The 23,491-nt window shown below is 49.2% G+C and overlaps 5 protein-coding genes across 5 annotated transcripts; 2 read left to right on the top strand and 3 right to left on the bottom strand.

The window, feature by feature from the left end:
- Nucleotides 1–30: 30 nt before the first annotated feature.
- On the top strand, nucleotides 31–2,181 carry FPOAC1_001253 (uncharacterized protein; the record flags this gene model as incomplete). The annotated part of the gene is made up of 1 exon (XM_044845858.1): nucleotides 31–2,181. The coding sequence occupies one exon, from the start codon at nucleotides 31–33 to the stop codon at nucleotides 2,179–2,181; it is 2,151 nt and encodes a 716-aa protein (XP_044711774.1).
- An 850-nt stretch (nucleotides 2,182–3,031) lies between these two features.
- Nucleotides 3,032–6,522, bottom strand: FPOAC1_001252 (uncharacterized protein; the record flags this gene model as incomplete). Its single annotated transcript, XM_044845857.1, has 2 exons — nucleotides 3,032–5,951; nucleotides 6,011–6,522. The coding sequence occupies 2 exons, from the start codon at nucleotides 6,520–6,522 to the stop codon at nucleotides 3,032–3,034; spliced, it is 3,432 nt and encodes a 1,143-aa protein (XP_044711773.1).
- Nucleotides 6,523–10,303: 3,781 nt separating this feature from the next.
- On the bottom strand, nucleotides 10,304–13,273 carry FPOAC1_001251 (uncharacterized protein; the record flags this gene model as incomplete). The annotated part of the gene is made up of 2 exons (XM_044845856.1): nucleotides 10,304–10,878; nucleotides 10,978–13,273. The coding sequence occupies 2 exons, from the start codon at nucleotides 13,271–13,273 to the stop codon at nucleotides 10,304–10,306; spliced, it is 2,871 nt and encodes a 956-aa protein (XP_044711772.1).
- Nucleotides 13,274–13,923: 650 nt separating this feature from the next.
- Nucleotides 13,924–14,578, top strand: FPOAC1_001250 (uncharacterized protein; the record flags this gene model as incomplete). Its single annotated transcript, XM_044845855.1, has 2 exons — nucleotides 13,924–14,151; nucleotides 14,210–14,578. The coding sequence occupies 2 exons, from the start codon at nucleotides 13,924–13,926 to the stop codon at nucleotides 14,576–14,578; spliced, it is 597 nt and encodes a 198-aa protein (XP_044711771.1).
- Nucleotides 14,579–14,950: 372 nt separating this feature from the next.
- Nucleotides 14,951–17,816, bottom strand: FPOAC1_001249 (uncharacterized protein; the record flags this gene model as incomplete). Its single annotated transcript, XM_044845854.1, has 2 exons — nucleotides 14,951–17,420; nucleotides 17,560–17,816. 2 exons carry the CDS (start codon nucleotides 17,814–17,816, stop codon nucleotides 14,951–14,953), a joined length of 2,727 nt encoding a protein of 908 aa, XP_044711770.1.
- Nucleotides 17,817–23,491: the final 5,675 nt, after the last annotated feature.

The raw sequence follows: 23,491 nt of genomic DNA, 5'->3' as shown, positions 1-23,491 counted from the left end.
GCGCACTCTCTGCGCTCGCATAAAGTCACCATGGGTAAGAAATCAAAGAGAAAAGCTGCGCAAATCGTCGACAAAACCCTTACCGTCCTAGGAGCCGACCCTGTCCTTGATACCTCCGAAAAGTCCTACTCCAACGAGCACCAAGATGCGGTTCAGCAACCAGAAAAGTTCGACGAGGGTATACCTGTGACAACCGCGGTCGCGAAACTTGAGACTTCTACTTCCACACAAAGCGATAGCAGTCTCAAGCGCTCCAAGCCTCATGAGGATGACGACCAAGGAGAATGGCAGGTCGTTTCGCGCGCTTCCAAGAAGCTTAAAAAGATTCCCAAGCCAGGCAAGAATTATCCCACGATTACCTTTTCACCCAACGCACGACTCCAATCAAAGGTCAATATTAGCCAACTACGAGATCTGGTAACTTATATTTTCGCCGACGGTTCTGGTCCCCAGTGGGTTGGCGTTACCCACCGTCCTGCCTTTCGAAAGATTGTAGCTATAATGATACCCGGTGTCGAGGAAGCCATGTTCAAGCACACAGTCGATTTCGACACATACAATGATACTCCAAAGGGAGGCAACACTATCGCCACATCGCCCGACGACTATCATCCCAGGGAGTTGAAGGAAGAGCGTCTGCCAAAAGCACTGCAGCCTTTCGCAAAAATGTTTACGCATTTGTGGCCTGTCAAGACCCCAGGCGATGACCGCCATGGAAAAATGCATTCACCCCTGGCTGCCTTTTTGACCGCCCCGGCTCCTAAGGAAAAGAACGGGCAGAAGAAAGGTCCCAAGCCAGCGTCCGAACCTCAAGGGTGGAAGAATGAGAGGACGCTCATCACCGAATTCCTCTGCAATGTCGACGACTTGAGTGACAACGGCTATCTAGTTCATCCAGCTATGCTAGAAGGTACCGCAAAAGACCAGTTCGTCCTCCCTCCTGGCTGGGTGATCACGAATGTAGACAATTTTGAAGATGGAGAACCCCCTGCGGATGAGATTCAAAAGGGTAGTATCACTGCAGGACGAGACGTCTTGGCCCTGGATTGCGAAATGTGTATGACTGGGGAAAACGAATTCTCTTTGACGCGAATCAGCATAGTCGACTGGGTCGGCAATGTGATACTCGACGAGCTTGTCAAGCCTGATAAACCCATTATCGACTACGTTACCCAATTTTCGGGCATCACAGAAGAGATGCTCGCACCTGTTACGACTACACTACACGATATTCAGCAGAAGCTGCTCGAACTGTTGACCCCCCGCACAATCTTAATAGGACACTCTCTAGAGTCAGACACCAAGGCTCTTCGTATCTCTCATCCCTTCATCATAGACACCTCCATTATCTACCCTCATCCTCGTGGACCCCCACTCAAGTCCTCCTTAAAATGGCTCGCCCAAAAATACTTGTCCAAGGAGATTCAAAAAGGCGGCGCAAGCGGCCATGACAGCATTGAGGACGCCAAAACATGCCTCGATCTTGTTAAGCAAAAATGCGAAAAGGGGAAAGCATGGGGTACGTCCGACTCCCAGGGAGAAAATCTATTCCGTCGTCTTGCACGGGCTGGAACCGCATACAAGGCTCAAGGGGGCGCTGCGGGAGGCCTTGAAGTGGGTAAGACAAGTGCTGCTATTGATTGGGGCGACCCATCCAAGGGCGCAGGAGCTGGCGCTACATATCAGCTCGGCTGCAAGAACGACGAGGATGTGACCAAGAACGTAATCCGTGCTGTGCAAGGAGACCCGGACGGCCTCGAAATCCGTGGCGGCGGCGTCGACTTTGTTTGGGCGAGAATGCGTGAGCTTGAGGCCCTTCAAGGCTGGTGGAACCGCAACCGTATCGAAAACACGAACAGCGACGGCGGCCCCCCCGAAGAGTCCGAGGAACTTTCAAACAAATCCCAGCTCGAGCAGGCGTTGGTCCGTTTCACAGAGCGCATTCAACGCATCTATGATGCCTTGCCGCCCTGCACAGCCCTCATGCTGTACAGCGGCTCGGGCGACCCGCGCGAAATGTCTCGCCTGCAGAAGGTGCACGCGCAGTGGCGCAAGGAGTACAATACCCCCGGCAAGAACTGGAACGACCTCAGCGTCAAATGGACTGACGTTGAGGATCAAGAGCTGAAGGAAGCGGCAAGAAGGGCTCGATCAGGCATTGGTTTTATCACAGTGAAATGATGATGACGCACGAGCCAAGTTAACAATGCGAGACTCTAACGTAGACAGTATACCGGTTCAGCCATCGCAAAGAAGCATAGAAAAGGGATATCGCTTGATTCAATGAAGATGTAGAAACACATGTCAAGCAAAACCCCCATGTAGATAAGGATCATTACAACTTCTCATTAGGATTTTATCAGATGCAAACCCTGGATCTTGTCCCATCGTCTCAGGATGTGCACATCCCAACCCTTGACAAGATATTTCCCTCTTACAAAATTATATATGCCAACCACACTCATTTCCCACATAATCTACTACAAAACCAGTAAGTAGACAACATGAATGAGCTTCCATATCGACCACCCCTTGTGTAAATCCACTCCTCGGACCAGCTTTTTTTGTTACGCCAACGCTAGTATGGACATTCTCAAGTAATACAAATCCCAAAGACACAAAGAAAAGAAGATAAACAGGTCCCAGTTAGAGCAAATATGCCACAAAATTCACGTAAAACGCCTGCCCTTTCGCTTGTACTTTCGTAGCTTGTGTTCCTCCGCAAGTCGCCATAGCTGTGATTGAATATGTATGATCCATAACCAAAAAAAAAAAAAAAAAAATGAGACAAAATGAGAGAGGTGGGAGCATGTGTGCTCGTGTGCAAGATCCTTGGATCTTGATCTATAGATCATATAGCGTTTAACCCTGAGGGCAACCAAACAAAAAGAAAATGATATTAAGATGTAAACCGTCAAGGGTGTAGTAGGTGATGTTTGTGTGTTTAGGGAGAGAGCATGTCATGGTGGGTAATCGCGTTGGGAAGCAGCAAGCCATTAGTTGTGTTGTGACATCGATCAGCACAACAAGGTCAAGTACGAGGTCTCGCAGGAGGATCTTCGACAAGCTCAGCAGAGCTGCCGAGCAGATCCACGTCACGGTGTAACGGGTCAACTCGGCTGACACCATGCTGCGACACCATGCCAAAACTGGCCGGTCGCTCGTCGATTGATGGGCCGAAATCAATCTGCGAGAATTCACCCGGGAACTCTATAGACGAGTTGGACGACAACCGCTTTTGGGAATTTGTCCGTTCGAACGGTAGCCGAGAGGACCCTGATAATGTAGCTCGGTGGTGACTCGAGGCACGGCTTACCGCATCAGCATCTCGCCACTGCGAGTCGAAAGATATTGTTGAGCCAGGCATATTCATCAGGTTGAGGGAGGGTGCCCGGCTGTGACTGTGGTCACTGCTACCTGCGAAGTGGCCCGACGCACGCTTCGAGCTCTTGCGAGGGATTTCTGGGGCGTCATCATCCTCAGCCTCGCGCAGTGCGATATGTGGTGCTTTGGACAAAGACTTGCTCGGCTCTCTTGGGACACTCTCGCTACCGACACTGAAGGTACGTTGTGGTCGCTCCAACACGGGGCTGTCTGGTTCAGAGTCCTGGGGATCTCCATTGTCGTCAAGAAGAGCACTCTGTGGTTGGCGGCCTGGTGACCGCCTTGGCTGAGGCTCATCTTCATCATCAGAGTCGATAGGTCCGTTTCGTAGCACGCCCATAGCCACGGGAATGCCCTCGGGGGGCGACTCTTGGCCATTCCTTGCCATCATGGCTGGAGGCATCCGTGAGCTTCTGACCACCTCGAAACCCTTGCCTTTCTCCTTCGTCTTGCCACCAAGGAGAGTTCTGAACCAACCCGAAGCCGTAGCCACAGGCCCCGTAGGATCAGCAGGCCCCGTTCCAAGTTTTCGACCAGGGCCATCGGAATTCAGGGCCGGTCCGCGAACACCGTAGTAAAAGTCCACTTCGCGAGTAGCATAGTCGGGTCGGTTCGGAGGAATACTGACTTGAGAATACCCAGCAGGAGGGGGAGGGGCCGGGGTCGGTGCTCGAGAAATATCCGCACCCATATCTGCAGGGTCACCCAAGCCCCCTGGCTGGCTCATTCTTTTAATGTCTGGGGGGCTCGAGGCGTCGGGTCCTTCTGAATGAATAGATCCATTCGTTGCCTCGCGTCGTCTTCTCGGTGGTCGGTAGTAGGGGTCGGCGGCATCCATTGATTGAGTCGGGTGATGGCGGGCAGCGTTGGGCGACGGCAGGAAAGAAAATGTACTCCTCTCTCCAGGCGTGTTAGGCATATATGAACTACTACTATCTATGTTATGCGGCATACCAGAATAGACGTCGATGCTATCGAGGGCTGAGCTGCTTCTATGCCGAGGGTTCATGAGTCCGCCGAGACTAGCACCAGACTCGCTACGAACCCTTCCGCTTGGCATAACGTATCCTGACTTACCACCATCGTCCAGGTCCAACATTGCGGCCGTCGACAACTGGCTGGCTCGGGATGGGCCAGTGTTACGATGTTGTGTGTTGCGGCGAGACAGCTGTCGCGCACCAAAGATCTTTGTAAGCCCTCCACGGGTCAGACCTCGAGCGTCATCCCCACCCGCACCAAGCATACGAGCAGTGACTTCAATGATGGTTTGCAAAGCGTTGAGGAAGAAGCCAAAGATCAGAGCTGTGCCGTGAATACCCAAAATGATGTATCCTATCCAACCTTTGTCCCCCTCAGACACATCAAGTGTAGGCACGAATGCTACCATTAGTAGGATCGAGACGAGACGAAGGGAGCCAAAAAGCGTGTGATAAGCGTTCATCGCTGTTGAGCGTTGGAATGGACGGAAAGCGTGGATCGTGAGGATGTGAATAACTTCACAAATGGCCAGTAAGACAACTTGAGCAATACCGCTTGGTTGAACTGCACCCACTGTAATGCCTCGGAGAAACGTCAAGAAAACAGGGATAAGGGCGAATGCAGCAGCCTCGTCGGAGTAGGTGTTGTACAGAGGCCCATACAAAAGTACAGTGGGTAAGTCATCGTAGAGTACGGATTTCGGTCTTGTTCTGATGATGAGATAGAAGAGATACGAGGCAAAAATGATGAGGAAGATCAGAGTAACAACGGCGAGAGCAATGGTGTAAGTCGGAGAGTCGCCCGCAGTGACGAGCTGAAAGCATGACAGAGCAACAATGGGGAACAAGAAGTAGTTGAATACGATGCGGACGGCGTTACCGACGGAAAAGGGGACATTCTTTGAACGCAGGTCCTCCTCAGGTGTGTTGTTGATCTTGCGAAATAGCCACTGGACCGCGAATCCTCCTTGGACAAGCACGGTCACTGAGGCGATGCACACGCATAACCAAACCATCATGCCGGCCCAAATATCTCGGCTTTCCGCCATGCCAACCAACTGGCCAAGCTCCTGGAGTCCATAGGTGGCATTGGTGACATAGATACCATCCACGACGCTTTGCCATGAAGGAGCATCAGCGACGAAGCTTTCGTTAAACATCAGTGTTGACCACGCCATCTGACTGACGATAGGCTGATAAAAACCGGGGTAGTCAAGCGTCAGACTACCACTCAGTGCAATGAACTGGATATACTGAAGACAATCGCCAAATCCAGGGGTAACGAGGCGGAGCAAATCGACGTCGCGTCCGTAGTTGGAGGTCCAGTGGAAGACATCGGTTGAGCCCCAGGGGCTAAAGATGGCCGAGAAAACAACTGCGAAGCCTGTGAAGAGCAACACAATCATGGGTAGAAACTTGAGCAACCACGAGAGACCCCCGAGATCTGGAGTTATGGCCATGGAAACGCAACCGATCTGTGGGGCATCCTTAGTTCCGTCAACAATGGACATGCTTGGTGCAAGGGATGCAAAGGCATATGATGCATATGCATCCCAAGTGATATTGATGGAAGGCAGCTTGTACGCATCACTGTGGGTTTTGGTTAGTCTCTTGTTTACGAATGAACGCCCGGTATGGTATACACATACCTGTAATCGACTTCTCCAAAGTAGGGACCAAGGGGGCATGTACCGTTGACCAGCGAAGTATTACAGAAGTTAAACCTGTCATTGTACGGAGCATAGGTCAAGAAGTTCACCCTTGGGAAGTAGGTCGTCGCAGTCCGGTAGCCGCTTTGGGGGAGCTCATCAATCTTGCCATTGATGTTATCGTCGTTTTTCCAGGAAGGATCATCAGGTGAAGGTAATTGGCTCGTCGTTCGAGCACCTGTGACGTTACCCCACACGATGACACGGAGGTTGTGCTTCTCGTCCTCGATATCGAATACAGCATCGGCATATAGGGGAACCCATTGTAGTCGTGTCGGTTCGTGCAAGCGGTAAGCGTCGCTGAGGCAGTTTGTAAAAGGAATCCTCACGGCATAGGCGGGCGATACAATGTGCAGGGCGATGAGAAAAGTGACTAATATACTTTTTGAGAATTGCGATATCGTACTATGTCGAGGGACCCATGCCCTGTGTCGAGGGGCAACTTGTGACATAATTGTGGAATGTCGCTGCTGTTGATGTGAGTGATTAGATGAATCTACAGTGGCGAGAGCATCAGGCACAGAGCCAGAGAATGGGCGTTTCAATGGCCGTGCCACATGTCGCCTCCCAGGCAAGCGTTGGGCGAGGTCGTGATAACGTGTGCGAGGGCAGCAATCGACGAGTTGTTGACCGGCCAGACCAGGCTGCATAGCTCCAAGATTATGTTATCTAGAAAGCTGAGATAATCAAGATTGAGTTGCCGACAGGGACTAGTAGCCCAAGGCGGATGGGGGAGGTGAAGCTGTCAGGGCGAGAGCAGTCGAGTTAGATCGGATCGGGATGTTCGTGGTGGCTCAGACTGAGATCATCTTGGTTGTCGAGAGGGTAAGCCGACGGGTGGTTTGAGACCAACCAGCAAACGATGGATGCAATTCTCGAAACGGCAGCGGACGATAGGTTTTAGACGACCACGGATCAGATCAAATGGCGAAAGCTACTAGAGCTACCTAGGTAAAAAGGATGCTGATAGAAACTACTTGAAACACAGGATAGAGAAGCGAAGCGAAACGAAGTCGAGCGATGGATAGGATGGAACGTGAACGAGCGAGCGAGCGAGCGAGTGAGTGAGGAACTATTCCAGGTTGATGGAGAATGGTGAAAAAAGAACAAGATCAGATTAAGCAAGGGGAAAAAAACGAAAAAGAAAAAAAGGGTAAAGGGACCCAACAACCAGCCAGCCCCAGGTGGTGTGCTTGTGCTTGTGCTGTGTGCTGTGTGCTGTCGCGCGTGTGTCAGTGCGTGTGTGTGCCTTGATCCTGAACGGGCTGCGATGGGGTTTCGTTTTCTTTTTTTGGGGCCCAGGAAAGAGATGGAGCAAGAGCAAGTGGGAAAATGTGACGGGGAACTCACCATGACAAGTGTGTTGCCTGATCGGGTCAGAGTACCTGGTACCTACTTTTAGTCGGGGCCCTGCACGTTAGAAGCAGCCTGTAAGGATCCCCTTAAAACAGGACTGATGAGGTCCTGTATGACGGATGGAAGTGTTGACGATCCCCCTGTAAAGATCTACAGCATAAGTGGGTTGTTCTTTTACGTGTTGCGTGTATCACCTCTTTTTCGTCAGCTTGTAGCTCGGTAACTTGATGAGGATATTAAAAATGAATTATTAACCCTTTTCCCCTTGACGAGCAACAAGCTCAACTCAAACCAGAAAGAAAAGTCGACACCTGGCCTCGAGTGAGATTTTGTGGAATGAATAAAAGGGTCACTAGGTGTTGTGGCTGGGTCGACGCTAAGAGCCCACCGTCCTATCTTTATCTCAGGTCATTTTGGATCGAGCCATGGATGTACATATGCTTATCAGGAGAAGGGAAGGGTAATTAGTTATTGTGCGACCAAGTGAATAAGATCAACTATAGTCTACCAGGTATACTTATAGTGCAATTCTCTAATCGTCTCATTATTTACTTACTAACTTACTGGCCTCTTGATTGTACCCATATACTACCTAACACATAAATCCAAAGTCATGGTGTTGTTCAAGTGAGCTGAGCTTTGCAAGTACCCGGTACTTGTTTCCTGCAATTCTCGTAAAACAAATTCCCCTCCAATCCCAATCTGCACTAGCTTTAGTGACGTTTAGTATAAAACGTCATGGCGTGCGGCTTAGATCCAACCCGAGATGGAGTTTCCATTTCTACGGGCTACTAAAACGGGCAAAGGCCGTCCGTACAGCTTCTTGTTAGTCGATATCTTCCCCTTTTGATCAAGTACCATGAGGACATATATATACATCTCATAAAATGATCATCGTCACTCTGAATATCTGATTTATCGACAGAACCTAAATCAAAATAAAATATTACAATACGGGGTTAATTGCAATCCTCGTTTAGAAGCCAGGACATGCAAGGAGTCCTTCTCGGGTCAGCCACAGCCACGATGGAACGAAGCGCATATTACCACCAAGTCACATTTTGGCTGTGCCCTTTTCCTCTCTCATTCTCATACAACGTTGTATATAATGCCGGGCTCCATATATGAGCCGCCCATTTACCTATCTTGAGACACTCCATTGGACGCCATCTCATGTCTGCTTACTTGCTACACCGGAGGCGCATCGGGAACCATCGCCATCCCTCAGCCCAGCCAGCTGAATTCATGAGATATGAGCACAAAGCAAAGCAACATGTGAGTCATGATAAGATCAAGCCAAACATCATGCGCTTGTTCCAGTGCCAGTCGGCTCACTCCTTTCTATCTGTCTTTTCATGCAAAGCAATTGCAGATACGAGCCAGAACCGGCACTGGAACTGGAACTGGGACTGGAACTGGAGCTGATGACAATATGAGCATTGACAATTCCCTTCACATCTTGGCAACCCTTTTCTTCACATTGGATTGGCCCTATCCACATGCGCTGACCGTTTATTTTGGCAATCCTAGGGTTGACTAAACTTAGTGTCAAAGTTTATAGGTGGGCTATTTTGAGAACCAACTAAAATCCATGGGTCGGCCCATCCATCATCCCATGCACTCTCCTCCAACATGCCTGAAAGTTTCCCTATTCATCAGATCTACTCACTGAATAACCCATACACAGTACCTCAGTACCTTGACAGGTAGGTACTATGTAGTGGAGGATGAGTATATTTGGGGGATATCCAGTCGGTATATTAATTCCCATGATATTCAGTCTTTCTTGTAAATATTGTGTCTTTCTATTCAGTTGGCTCATTGCTGATTGGGGGATATTTCTCATGGTTGCCAGGAATCTGGTTTTATTGTATCCATACTCTGTACAGTAAGGCAGGTGTTTGTGTATGTATACATCCCTCCATCCAACCTCCACTCCATCTCTATTCATCCATATCCCCGGCATTTTCTAGCAAATTTCAAGCTTATAAAATCATTCCCATGTCAATAATTCACACATTAATGCGCTGTTGGTAAATACGTACAGAGACAAATGTCGGCTATGTCATCATCATCATCATCATCATCATAAGGTTCCATCAACAAACAACATCGCCAGAAGTCCCCTAAAAGCAAATCAGACCCCCATCATCAACGACACCCTTTTGTGCTAGACTTGGCACAGTCTCAGCATCACACCCAAACCTGAACAGCCACCAACCCAACCGTGGCATGACATGTATCTTGATATCGTGTTTTCTTCTGCCGTGGTGTACAGTACGGTGCCTCGTTCTTCAAGCCTGAGTCCCCAAATGGCCACGCGGCTGGTGCACCGAGATCCAAATATTCGATTGCAGCTCGTCTTGCAAATCCTCGACCGTATCCCTGGACCTGTAATGCGCTTGATGATGTATATATACCATAGTTTGACCAAAACGCTGGTTGCTCTCATGAACTGTCACATTCCTGACCTCATCGATGCCACTCATCATCATTTTGAACAACTCCCGTGTCAATACCCTATAGAAGCCTCTATGTGCTACATACCTCAATCTGAGAACACTCCAGCCATGTTTCAGAATTGGCCCGCGGCTCCCGTCATGTCACTAACTAGATCGGGGTGCTTTGTCTTGGATTCAAACATAATTTTTAGCCTCAGCTTTAGTTCCATTATTAAGTTGACTATCTACGTAGCTTCATATCTGTCCTTGGTCTCCTTACTTAGTCGTTCAATCGTATAAGCAGTCTCCGCAAGCAAGCGCTTTTCTTCATCTTTCCTTGCTTATTAACCCGTGATAATTATAAAACCCGAAAAAACAGTGTCGTGAAGCTTTCATGGTCAGATATATGCCGCTGGGTCTGGGCCAGGAACAAATGTCACGCTTTCGATTTGCCCTTCGCTCCTGACCGCAGCATGTACTCCACTTCAATTGATGAATCCCCGCTCAACCATGATTCCGTGGCATGCCTCAACAACTCGTCCACTTTGCTAACCTCGGCCATGTTGTCGAACCGTATGGCAGGATACTGCTCAGCTGCTCGGTCTGATTTCATGAATTCCAGAGTCGCACGTATGAGCTCGCTCATTTGAATCCTGGCCTTGACGGATAGATTCACTGTGAGATCGACTTGAGGAATCGTTTCAAGTGGGAGCTTCTTCGACGCAACACGTTTCAGCTGTCCTCCTCCTGTACGGATGCGTTGTCTTTTGATGAGAAGGTGCCTAGGGTCTGGCTCTTCGTTCGTCAAAGTCGTGTTGCTTGAGTCATGTCGTTGCCGTTTGGTTGGCCTCGGGTTGACCTGTCCATTGTATGAATCTTGACTATGATCTAGCACTTCGTAATGCTCATTTTGAGTCTCATTGTCGGATTTCTCTTCTCGTGGTGGCGGCGTCCTCATCAGCAACGCTTGTATGGAATGGGACCAGTGGACGGCATTCTGCTGTTCATTGGCTCCACCAAGAGGCGATTGACTCTGTGACTCCTTGCCAGACGAACCAGGCTCCGCATAGGCTTGGGATAATAGTTGTCCTTGGCCAGAAGGCTGCTAACCTTCCTGGTCTTCGGAATTCGCGTTAATGTTGTATAACCAGTCCTTCATATGTGCGTCTGAGCTGTCGCGACTGGTCGGGGCATTTCTGCGACCGGCCAATCCATTTCCACGCCCAACTTGTTCGGATCGACGTCTGTTGTAGGATGCAGTTGGCCCACTTCCCGCAAGAATGCGACTTTGCCTCGATTCTTGGTCGCCTGTCCTGTTTGTTGATGGCGTCATGCTACTTTGGGAAGGCCGTTGGCTTCGAGTCAAGATGTTGGCTGAGTTACGACGCGAATCACGACGAGTTGAGTTGTCGACACGTCTGGGGTCCGAAGGCGGAGGAGTTTGTAGATTTGGCAACAATTCCAACCCTGTGTCAATGTTGGAGGATTGTCGCGGCCTTGTGAGTGGTCGGAAGGGGCTGTTCGGCATACGAGGAGGGGCCATACGGCGTGGAGATGTGCGAGGAGATGGGCCAAGAACTGGCTCGGCAAGAGGGAGCTCTGCCTGTGATTCACTGTCACTGAATTCTTCCTCTTCTTCCTCGTCTTGAAACGTGTTGATTTCCGACTGCGTCAGTTCCTTCAGTGGATAACGGTTAGTCTCAGAAGAGCTTGTCAAACTGTCCCCAAGTTGAGTGATCTCGGGCGTGGCGGTGTCGTCTGTTGCGATCACAATAGGCTTGTCTCGTACAGGGCGAAAATAAGAACCGATATCCTCAGAGAGACGGCCCAGTGCCAGTGTCCTACGCCGAGAATGAGACTGCAGTTGCTCTTTAGGTGGAGGGGCTGCCCGACGAGGTGTTATCTGCACAGGAACCAACTCAGCTGTGCCATCAACGTCGGTGGAATCACTGTCCCTCCGTGAAAGGTTGATGCACAATTTCGTCCTCATCATCTGCTGTATTCTTTCGCTTTGATTAGTGTCACTGATCACATTGTTGATTTGGTGTCGTGTTTTGCTTGGTGAAGGAGAGCGGGCGAAAGCGCTAGGAATAGTGCTCTCACCGTCCCCAAACGCGCCACAATTTCCAACAAGCAACCTTTCGAACTCGTCATTAAGGGGCTCAATAAGATCTTGGTCGGATGGCAAGGTTTCATGCCTAGTCTTGATCTGAAGTCTTCCTTCGCCCTCGTTTGCTTTTGGAGCTTTCGAAGCTCCGGCCGCATGTGAAAGAGTATTCTCTGCTGGCACGTTTTTGTTTTGCATTCCTTTGCTGCCCGGGACCTTCTTAACGTATATGGCGTCGCAGAGAGATTGAAAACAACTGATGACTGCTGGTTCGTTGTCAAACATCACCTCATCCTTCAGCTGCGACACATTGGGGTCATACGAGCCCGGTGGACATTGGATGCTGATTTGTAGAAATGGATTTGCAGGTGCTCGTGAACTGTCGGGCGAGCCAAGGATCTTAGAGATGCTCGACTTAAAGACAGACACCAACTTTTTCCCAGTGCTCCTGGCAGATGAAATAGGCCGCGAGTCAACCGAGATGAAAGCTCCCTTACCCTTTATGACCTGGACATCGCTGTCCGGTCGTGGTAGAAGTGCCGTGATCCTCAAAGTTCCTGGTTGCACCTCTGTTGACTTAAGTTCAACTGTCGAATCAGACGACACTGAAATAAGCTGAGTAGCAAGAGTGTGACCAAAAATTTGAGTGATTGCCTCTTGCGTATTCGATGGCGGGCAAGGAGAATAAGACCACAACTGGGTTGAAGGACTCGACACTTTGAATGAGATCTTGAGATGGGGAATTGCTATCACATAGCTTTCCAGGAGACGTTGGATCTCAACCAGAGACCTTCGACTCGTCTTGATAGCATTCTGTCTGCGGACAGTGAATTTGTCAAATAAGTTTAAAGCTTGGACAGTGGTTCCGACGGTGCCAGATACTGGCTGCTTCTTGCTGACACCGCCCGTATTTGTTTTCAGTATTAGAAGTGATGCAATTGGATCTTGAGCAGTTCGAGTTGTGATCTTGATTGTAGCCGTTTCAGTAGCACTGGCGAGAGCCTCGCCACGAAAGCCTAGTGTCTTGCCGCCGTTTTGATGAAGTTCGTCAAAGTTTCGAATCTTGCTTGTATGAGACCGGCATCCTAGAAATTGGAAGTCCTCAATCTGTATCCCGCGGCCATTATCTCGGACTTGTATCTTGTCGACAGTGTTGGGTGCAATTGTGATCTCGATGGAAGTGGCACCCGAGTCGATACTGTTGTCGACGAGCTCTTTAACAACGGCAAGAGGACCGGGAAGCTGATGCGAAGATCTCAGGCTATGGGCCGAAGATGGCGGTAACTGTGATATCGACATTATGGCGGTGGATATTTCTTGAAGATTGAATTGTGTGATAAGAGCTTCGGTGTCGTCCGTTTATGCTGTATTGAGACACGGCATCTGGTTGCCTGAGAGACTAACACGGATCATGGGTCATGGATCATGTGGATAATGCTGGTGGAGATGTATAAGAGAGAGGAATTAATGCAAAGCCTGTTAGCGATGGAGGAGGATGAAAGAAAGAGAGAGAGATATTCTAAAGGGCTGTGATTCATCTTGTCTGCATAACAAAATTAATTGCGCATATACAAAGAAGGAGATTCCAAGTGCGGATGGTGTTTCCTTCCTCAAGTTAGGACAGTACTAAAGAACACGACACTGGGCACTCAATCATCAACAGTACCTACCTAGGAGGAAAGTGCGATCAGGTACGTACCCCAACGGTCCCTGCATCTTGTTCCAACCTCAACTTCCATAGCAGCTGTCCCCTGTGACGTGACCTAGAAACCCCGCTACGAGCCCCGCGTCCTTCCTCCGGACTTTCCAAGCTTTTATTTTACCTTGAAACTAACTTAAACCATTGATCTTTTGACTTACCAGATCTCCCTCGAAAGCATCGCCCCAATTGCCGAAAGCTACAATTCTATCACATCACCTGAACATATATCGACTTTCATCTCACCATAATGTCTCTCAAGGGTCCCTCTCCTCAGCACTTCGATGGCTCTGGTCTGCGCATCGGCATCGTCCACGCGCGCTGGAACTCGACCATTATCGATCCTCTTGTGACTGGAGCCAAGGACAAGCTCCTAGCAGCCGGCGTCAAGGAGTCTAACATTGTCGTTCAATCCTGCCCTGGCTCCTGGGAGCTCCCCATCGCTGTCCAGCGGCAAGTTTCTTTTCCATGTGTCTCTGTACGTAGAACAAGTTGCTAACGCATTGCTTTCCTCCAGCCTCTTCTCTGCTTCCCAGATCCAGGGCACCTCAACTGGTGGCCCCTCAGCCGGCGACCTTCTGGCTTCATCTACCACTGATCTCACTTCGCTCTCTACTTCCTCCGGCGCTTTCGATGCCATCATCGCTGTTGGTGTCTTGATTAAGGGCGAGACTATGCACTTTGAATACATTGCCGAGTCAACCTGCCAAGGCCTGATGCGCGTGCAGCTTGACACTGGTGTGCCTGTCATCCTTGGTGTCTTGACCGTACTGAGTGATGACCAAGCAAAAGCTCGCGCCGGAATTGATGGCAAGGGCCACAACCACGGTGAGGACTGGGGTATGGCAGCTGTTGAGATGGGAGTCAAGAGGAAGGAGTGGTCCAACGGTACCATTGATGGTTAAAACAGCGATATACATAAATGAGAAATCACAATGTAAGCCAATGCATACCCGAGGGCTTATGTCAGATACAGAGACATGACCAGTTCACACATGTAGATGAGCATCAAAGTGACCTCCCAATTAGTCAATTACAGGCATAAAGATTTATCTATCATGCGCCAGGCTCAAATCCAACAGTGCCTGTCGTATCTTTCCCCACAGACGCCCTCGTGAAAAGCACAATTTCTAGAATATACAATTGTATGAGGCTCTCCAAACGAAGGTTGGGCTATTCCAACCTGTGGATATCCAGATGCAAAAAAACAAAAGCATATGAACCAATCTTGACCCCATCTCTTTTGTAATAATCTCTCGAAAATATTGACCATTTGATTATATCATTGTTCCAAATTCGCTTCCTAATCCTTTCTTTGACTTCCACATGCTGCGTTTCTTATCACGCTTTGCCTTCATAGCCTCCCACCCCTCCTCATCGTCATCGTCTGAACCATCACCAGAAGTGGTAACGATGTTGATGGTTGACTTTGTCTTGGGTTCATTCCAATGGCCAAGCGCTCCAGACATGGTGCTGGTTCGTCGATGTGGCTCGGGAACAGTCGCGGCTGGCATTTGTGACACGGGTCGGTAGCGGCCAGGCAGACCAATGTTGCTTCGCTCAGAAGGGGCAATAGATGGAGTGTAGCCTATGGGCATGCCATGAATTGAGCCGGCGTAACCACCGATTGGCGGCAAGAACGAACTGCCTGAGCTGGGTTGGACCATGCTCATAGTACGCATTCCAGCGTCCATGCGGCGAGGAGGCTCCAAAGTCGGCTCCAGCATCATCGAATGTCGCGATGAAAGGTCGTTCATAGACTGAGTGGCGGACATTCCGCCGTAAGGAGGTTGCATCGGCGGCATCATGCCAGGTTGCTGCTGTTGATTGTTGGAAGCCATCATCTGCATAAACTGCATCTGCATCTGCATGAATTGGGACATTTGCTGTGTCATTTGGAGCTGTGCTTGGTCCCCAACCGTGAGTTGTGGTGGGGGCATCATCTGCTGCTGTGACATGCCCATGCCAGGCATATTATACATACTGTTCATGGCGTTCATCATGGCTTGGGGGTTGTCGAATGGAGGGCCTTGTGGCGCGTTCATGCCGGGGACAAATTTCTGACCGTTAGGGTTGGGTCCACCACGTCGCATAGCCCTCGAACGTTCTTCGTTGGCGATAACACCAACCAAGCCACCGGGAGGTAGGGATTGCTGAGACTCGGAAGCAGGTAGACCGCCGCTGAAGGTCAGCGATTCACGCATGGCAGGCTTTGAGATACTGGCGCCCACAAAAGGGTCTTGAGGTAGGCCACGTGCGAAGGCGGGAAGCATCGAGTGGCGCTGATTTTGGCTGCTCTCGCCCATGGCCGAGCCAGGCCGTGGTGGCGCCAACTGTGTAGATGCTCGCAGGTTTGGATTCGAGCCCATAGTACTCAGCCGGGCAGGTGGTCGGTTCTTGCTGGGGAAACCATGAGCTTGAAGAATGGCCAGAGGCACCTCCTCGTCATCATCCTCATCAGAAGCACCAGCTGGAAGCCCAGGGGATGGTGTCTTCATGAGATGAAGCTGTGGAGCGCTCATCGAGCTTGCTAGGCCAGGCCGGTCATGTGGGTGCATATCAGGTTGTTCTCCAGTGACCTTCATCATCTGCTGCCGGTAGACTGCCATGTGAGCCTCCTGCTTTCTTCTTTGCTTCGCTTGCTGTTTAGACTTCTCGATCTCATCCTCATCATCATCGTAGTTGATTTCGTCGTCATCGTCGTTGGTAGTTGACTGCCGAACTCCATCGCTCGAACCGTGAGCCTCCTTGTCCTTTCGGTACTTCTCAAACTGGGCTGGTGTCATTACCTTGGTGTTGCGCTGTGGGCTGGGGTTTCGCGTGTTGAGGCGGTTGGTGATGCGCGAGTTGTGAGCCGAAGTTCCCTCGAAAAGGTTATCGTCGCCTCTGTTAAAGCTTGAGTTTAAGGGCTTCCTCTCAAAGGATGAGAAAGAGTCTTCGTTTCGTCGGTAACGACCAGAAGGAGCGTTAGAGCTACTAGACTCGGACAACAGTCGTCCCACGGCAATTGAGTCCTGCAACAATTTCGCGTCCTCATCTTCGATGATATCGGACGGTCGGCTGGAGGTCTTGAAAGAACTCTGATGGCGCGGAACAGGAGGTGGCACATCATCCAGTTCAGGGGAGCCCGGCTGGGGGCCGAGTAGACCATCGTCTTCGTTTCGGCCCCAAGACTCGGGGCCTGGCTCGACTTTGTTGGATTTGTTGATGCTCAGAGGAGGAGGCTGAATAGGACGGTTGCTGGTGAGGGATCGAGGAGCGGCGGATCCATCAGCTCTCATTGTAATAACGCTCGCCCTCTTATCGAACGACGAAAACATGGAACCAAAATCCCCTCCCATGTCCATACCATTGTTCTCCATCTCCAGCTGGGGTGGTGTAGCGGTGCTAGTTGTGGATTCGGTCAGACCTCGCGATCTTCCACCATAAGCATCCTGTTGAATGGTTGGGACGGGCGGGATATCGTTGTCGATCTTTGGGGGCGAAGCGTTGTGCTTTTTCTGAACGCCGAATGAAAAAGTTCGACCAGCTCGGTTCAAAAATCCGGACCCGCTTGACTTGACAGCGGCTCGTGGAGCTATGTCGTGTAGATTCTGGTTTTGACTCTGCTTCTGATTCTTTTTCTGAGAGTGCTTGTGATCGTCGTGTGATTCGAGATTTGTTGAAGATGGAGCGGTCGAGGCATTACTGTGCCTTGAGGAGGTATCAGTTGATGTGGCTTTGGTCGTATTAGACGCCCCACTTCCCCTGAGAAGGTGTCAGCGCCTGGGTGCATGACTTATTTTTATCTTTTTTTCAGACCAACCGACCCAACGGTAGCCGTGCAACACATTCCTTGGCGAGTCACACAGGAGAGGGCGGGGGGATGTAATTAGAGAAAACTCACCTATTGCCACTCTTGAGGTCTGCAAACATGTTATCCTCGTTGTCGAACTGATCCAGATGACTTGGCTTGGGAATGTAGCCCCCAGAAGCCCTGGCCATCCGGGCGCCGCCGTCGAATGACTTGCCGAGAGAAGGGTCTGATCGTTCAATAACTCGGAATGATGATTGCCCCTCTGGTGGTGTCACTGGGCCATGCTGGAAATCCTCCGAGGTCGCGGTTGACTTCCGCCTGTTGAACGCAACACTGAATTTATGCATGTGGAAGAAGTTATAATGACAGTGGGAATAATGGTCGTATTAGGTGCAACCCATAAAAGAGACTTGGAACAGTCCTAAGTTCAAAGCGAGTTTGCTTGGGGTGTCTTTGATGAGAGTCGATATACTTGGGGAGAGTGGATCCGTATGTATGGAATTGAAAGGAATATAAAACAAGGGTTCCGAGTCGAAGTCTCACTGCGGTTATTGACTAGCGGGGGTATGCAAGCCGGATCGATTCAAGGAAGAAAGATGCGTATAACAAATGCGGGTAACTGCATAATGGGATCGCAAGTCAGCCGAGGTTGAGAAACAAGAAATGCACTGAGGATCGTGGTCGTCGCAGTCGTTGGGCGCGTAAATAATTGGGGTTTGTACAGGGGAAAGAAGCAAGCGATAATAACAGCAGTGGGTATGAAAGGGTACAAGACGAGGCGAGATGACGGGGAAGCTTTATCGGAATGAAGAGTAGAGACAAGTTCCAGGTTGACGAAATGACAAGAGAGAGAGACACGGGAAACCAGGTGGTTGGAGACCGGTATGTGCCATTTCAAGCAAGGGCAAAGGTAAAAAAGAGTTGACTCACATTATGTATATGATCTCCAGTCCAGAAACGAAAGACGGTTTGGTTTGTATTATGAGTAAAAAAGGTGGCTGGTGGAAGACGGAACAGGACGATCGGGCAAAGGCGAGAGCGAAAGTGAAAGTATGTATAGAATGAAGTTGAAGACGGAGATGATCTCACGGCTTCGTCTTGCCTTTGCTTGTTCTTGAAGCAAAACAAGAAAAACTCTCTCTCTCTCTCTCAACAGGGCAACGACAGACAGACGACTAACGTCAATAACAGAAAAGCAATGGAAGAAGTAAGAAGCGGAGATGATTAAGTTAGGAGAGAGGGGGGGAAGAAAGAAGCGAGTGGTGGTGGTGAGGTTTGAACGGAAGAGAGAAAGAGAAAAAGCGAGTCCAGGTCCAGGTCCAGGTCTAGGCAAGTAGGTCCTTACAGCCCAGCCCAGTCAGTTGGAGTGATGGATTGATGAGTGAGTGGCCCGACAGGTCATGGATCCATGTATGAAATGTATGGATATGGATGGATGTTAGTCTAGGTAGGTTACTGTACAGAGTACCTAGCAGCAAGCCAAGCAAGAAGCACAAGCACAAGCAAAAAGCACAGGCACTGAATGAGGACTAGGAACTTAGTACCTCCCTACCAAAGTGCAAAAAGAGTATCCGTAAGGGTCAGGCGTTACACTTACACACACTTACACAGTGTACATGCACAGTCCTTCGTAATGGGCGGCGGATCCTCTTTCAACGCTTTTAGTTATAGAACCTCGTCGGGTCGTTAACGTTAACTTGCGCGCACGGCCTCCGTCTCGATAGAGGTGGTGAGCGACATCAAAATCGATCCAGGAATCAATTAATTGACACCAGAACCTGACATGAAATCAAAGCCTGATAGACATGAGCAGAAAATCAACAAACAGGGTGCTGAGTAAAAAAAGAAAATCGATGAGACGTTTCTGGGTGGGCCGCTCAAAGACAGCAACTTCTACAACCACACCAAGCCTCATAAACCATAAACCATCAACTGCTCAATTCGTAAGCCTCGCCCACAACTCAATGCCAGCAACTCCTGCCAGTATCGAATAGACCAGAAAAATTGGACCAAGGAAACATTCTACATACAAATATGAGAAAATCCCCGATAATAAAGCATCTCGCCTCTTGGCTCGTGATGAATAGCATTCAGCACCCCTGCAGGCCCATCGTCACTCACAGGCGACATCCCGTATCGTATCTCTTGTTCCGACTACCACCTCACTAGCATGAGATGAGAGAACCTGGACGAACAATCCTTGTCTCTTGGACCGCCGTCACCGCTGAGAATTGAACCCATGGCTGGCCACACTTCAAGAGCGAGTGCCAATGATACACATATCATGTCATGTCATGTTATGTTCAGCTGGCCTGTATGTTGTATGTGTGCCCTCTGCAAATGCAGCCCAGCAGATCACAACAAAGTAAAACAATCAAATGACACCGAACCATGATTTTGGTACCAATGCACGCACGCCGCGACCAACAGCGTCAATAAAACAGACGCTAGTCTCTTGATTTCCGAAACAATATTCTAGAGCATCCAGAGGGGAATTGGAGCTGACATTGAGGCTGGGCTACGGTGGCAGACTCATCTCCAATCTTCAAAGAGGTGTGGCAAGTCAAGCCAGGACGGGCAAAGCCGCCTAAAGGCTCAATAGTTCCGGTATTATTCATTTAGACCAGCTAGCTACCTAAAGTACTGTACAGCACTCGGAACGGCACCTTAGTACTTAATGTTGCAAAGTGCAGGACCCTAAAAACCCAATTACTTTAGGTCGGACGTGTGTATAAAGGGGGAAATTGCGTGGCAACCAACAACCAAATAGTAGACACTCTTCTGTTCAGTCGATAGCGTTGTTTCGTGCATCTTGAACTGTTTGAATTATGTTTGTCAAAGCTCACAAGAGTCCTTCGGCCTTGGGGCCTTTTATCGCCAAACGATCCAAGTTCAAAGGTGCTAGGAGGTAATAGTTGGTGATGATGAACCACTTGTTTCATAGATTCATTTCCACTTTCATGGAAAATTCTGTCATGTTCAGGTTCTCTATTGTACGTACCCTTGAAAATGACATGAAAAACAAGGGGGTGAAGACGTCAACACCAAGGATCGATGCAAAATACGAACGGCATGTCCATGATCTGCACTCTTGGCCAAGGCTTAGTTATTTTTGTAATTGATGCAGGAATGATACTGTGAGGATTAATTGGTCACATATAGACATTGCTGAGACGAAACTGGAGGGTTTTACTATAGTTCACGGTTCAATATTGTCTTTCACACACAGACATAATAAACATACAGCCAGAGGTATCAGAATACGGACAGTGAGTCTATTGATCCGTGCCAAATCCCTTGGTGTTTCCCAACCATGGTCTATTAATCTCCCTGACGATATACGCACAGTACAGCAGGCCCATCCAGTGTCTAGACTAGAGAGAAATACTGGAGTTCTTGTGGAGATAAGGGTTCAATGATGCTCGACTTGCTTGGCATTTATTAATCGCAAGTCAATGCCCACCCAGGCTTGTTTTCCCATCGCGGTCGAGTTGATGTTTCTGAGTACTATCACAACATAACACACCTTACCTTACCTATACTGCCCGGGTTCATCGGATATTGGTTCTCAAAGAGAGCACAATAAAGTTGCTATAGTTGGAGGGTTAATTATTGGTTGGATCGGTTGCGCCGCTCCCGCCGTGACCCTTCCATTCACAGCTTTTAACCCCTGTACTTTTGGGCTTGTCACGGGCTGGGGGTTGCGGGCACAGGTGCACCTCAGGCACAGCACAGCCCACATGGGAGGGTCGCCTCCACTATGATCCACGGCAGCCGAACAACCTACTAACCTACTGACCCTTGGGCTCCTTTTGTTCTCCACTGAGATGAAGAAGTTCCTGGACTCCTCTGGTCAACATGTTTCCACTTCTATCCATATCATACCTGGAAATATAAGTAGGTACATATCTATGGCATGAAAGACAAGGAGATAAAAGCCCTGGCCCTGGTTAATCACCATTTTCTCCATCTCTCTTCCCTCCATTTGAGCAAACCCTTACCTTCCCACTGACGTCGTTGATCTACAGGAGGAGCTGGGAGTTGATCATTTTGATACCAAACTCGGGCTTCACAACATGTGAGATGTAGGTATTCTGGATGTTCTGCATCCAAAACTTGGTCAAGAACCCGGAATCCCAGATCAATAGCAGAAAAAATAATGATATTAATTGATCAATTAATCAAGCTGCCCAAGTCAATTGTGCTGCCGCACTGTGTTTTGTTGTATGTGACCTAATCTAGTGCTAGCCGGGCTTCATCGGCACAGAAACTCAGGCTTGATCGGGTCAAGATCAGGTACGCGTCTGGTTTGAATGAAAATCATCGACACTTTGGAAAAAACTCAGATTCACCAATGGCCCTCTTTTTCTTGTTTTCTCATCGTCTCTAGCTCCTGTTGGCTGTGTGAGTGAGTGGATCAAGATTGGTCTCTTTTTAGATCGAAGCTTGGCCAATGCTTCTTATTAGGGGCTCAACCTGTATAGAGAGAGAGAGAGAGAGAAAACACAATGACACTACCGATCATGCGCCATAGCAAGGGAGAGTGGAGATGAGCAGTGTTTTGAAGTTATTTCCGCATCGTTTTCTTACCTTTACTCAAAAACCTTAGACAAAGGTAAAGTAAGCTCGTGTGCTGTACGAGCGATGAGCGACCATCTGTTGTGTAACATGGCCACGACAGCTTTCTTCTCCCGTTGATGCATCGACCGACGGAGTACGGATACGGGCAGGGGCAGGGACAGCTATCCGGACTCCATCTTGTAACGGAACAACAACTTGGTTACAAATGGTTGAACCCAGAGAATAGAGATGGCAACTTTCGCTATAGAACAAGTAAGTGGCTGAGTGCCAGGTGCAGGCTGACAGGTTATCAAATTGGGGAGATGATCCGCCATCGCACAAACGTTTATGGACATCCATCCAATCCAATCCAATTCTAGAGAACAAGAATTGATAGCTGATTATGATACGGTAGCCACAGTTGTAGCTGAGGGCTGGGCTACTTGTCGTCTCACGTCAGTTGCCCACAAAAAGAAAGCAACTTGATGGACAATAGCGTTGGGATCGAAACTTTATTACTTACGTGGTGGGCTGACTGAGTTACAGTTTCTATTATTATTCTTATCCAAGAGATTGTAGAGAGACCCTCGCCCACAGGTCCAACTCCAAGACAAAGCTTGTTTTCTTCCTTGGAACTTCCCTGCAACTCTTGGTATGGAGTAGACGTTGAATTCTCCACTGGGCCGGGGACCGTACTAAGGATTTGCGACTCTTTTCCCCTTTGTGCTGTTGTTGTCTGCTAATATTTAAGCACGTCTAAGACATGGCGAGACAAGGTAATCGACTAACCCGGTACATAGCCTGATGGCTGTCGTCTCTCTCTTTCTTTTTTTCCATCACCCGTGGAACCGTATCAGGGATAAATGACTCTTCATCACTTGAGCCTTTCGTCATAGTTGCTCATCTTCATTTTGTTTAAAGCCCAAGTACCAAGGTCATCAAGATGAATGATGATGCTGATGGGCTTTGAGAACCAGGGCTTCAGCCAAGGCAGAGAGAATGAGTATATACACACAACTCCACTCGTGTGCTTTGTTGAGAAATGTTTTTTATCTCTCACATGTAGAATTTATGCTCTCGGCGGCTGTCAAGCAAAGTGTTCCGTTTGGCTGGCTTCAGCTCCAACAACGATAAACACGGGGGGCGGCTTATTAACTTGGACGACGCATGCACGTCAACAAGTCTTAAGACACACGCACGGGTTGAATTGCGTGGCCTGGTGGATCTGGGATCAGCTCCTCCTCGATTTATCCCCGATACGCTAAGCTCCTCCCTTCCTCGAAAGCACCAACTTGACGACAGATAAAGGGTACTTGGTGAAATCCAAAGACGCGATGCGCGCCGCACAGTGCGTGAGAGAGACATGCAGCATGCATATGGATAGACGGTCGGGCAATTTCAACTCTATCACCACGCGTCGACTACAGTACTTCACTTGTCTTGTCTCTTGGAGTAACAAGAC

The sequence above is a fragment of the Fusarium poae genome, chromosome 1 (assembly GCF_019609905.1).
Source record: "Fusarium poae strain DAOMC 252244 chromosome 1, whole genome shotgun sequence".
Taxonomy (NCBI): Eukaryota; Fungi; Ascomycota; class Sordariomycetes; order Hypocreales; family Nectriaceae; genus Fusarium; species Fusarium poae.
Note: the sequence above shows the minus strand (reverse complement) of the source record. Positions and strands in the feature narration are given on the sequence as shown.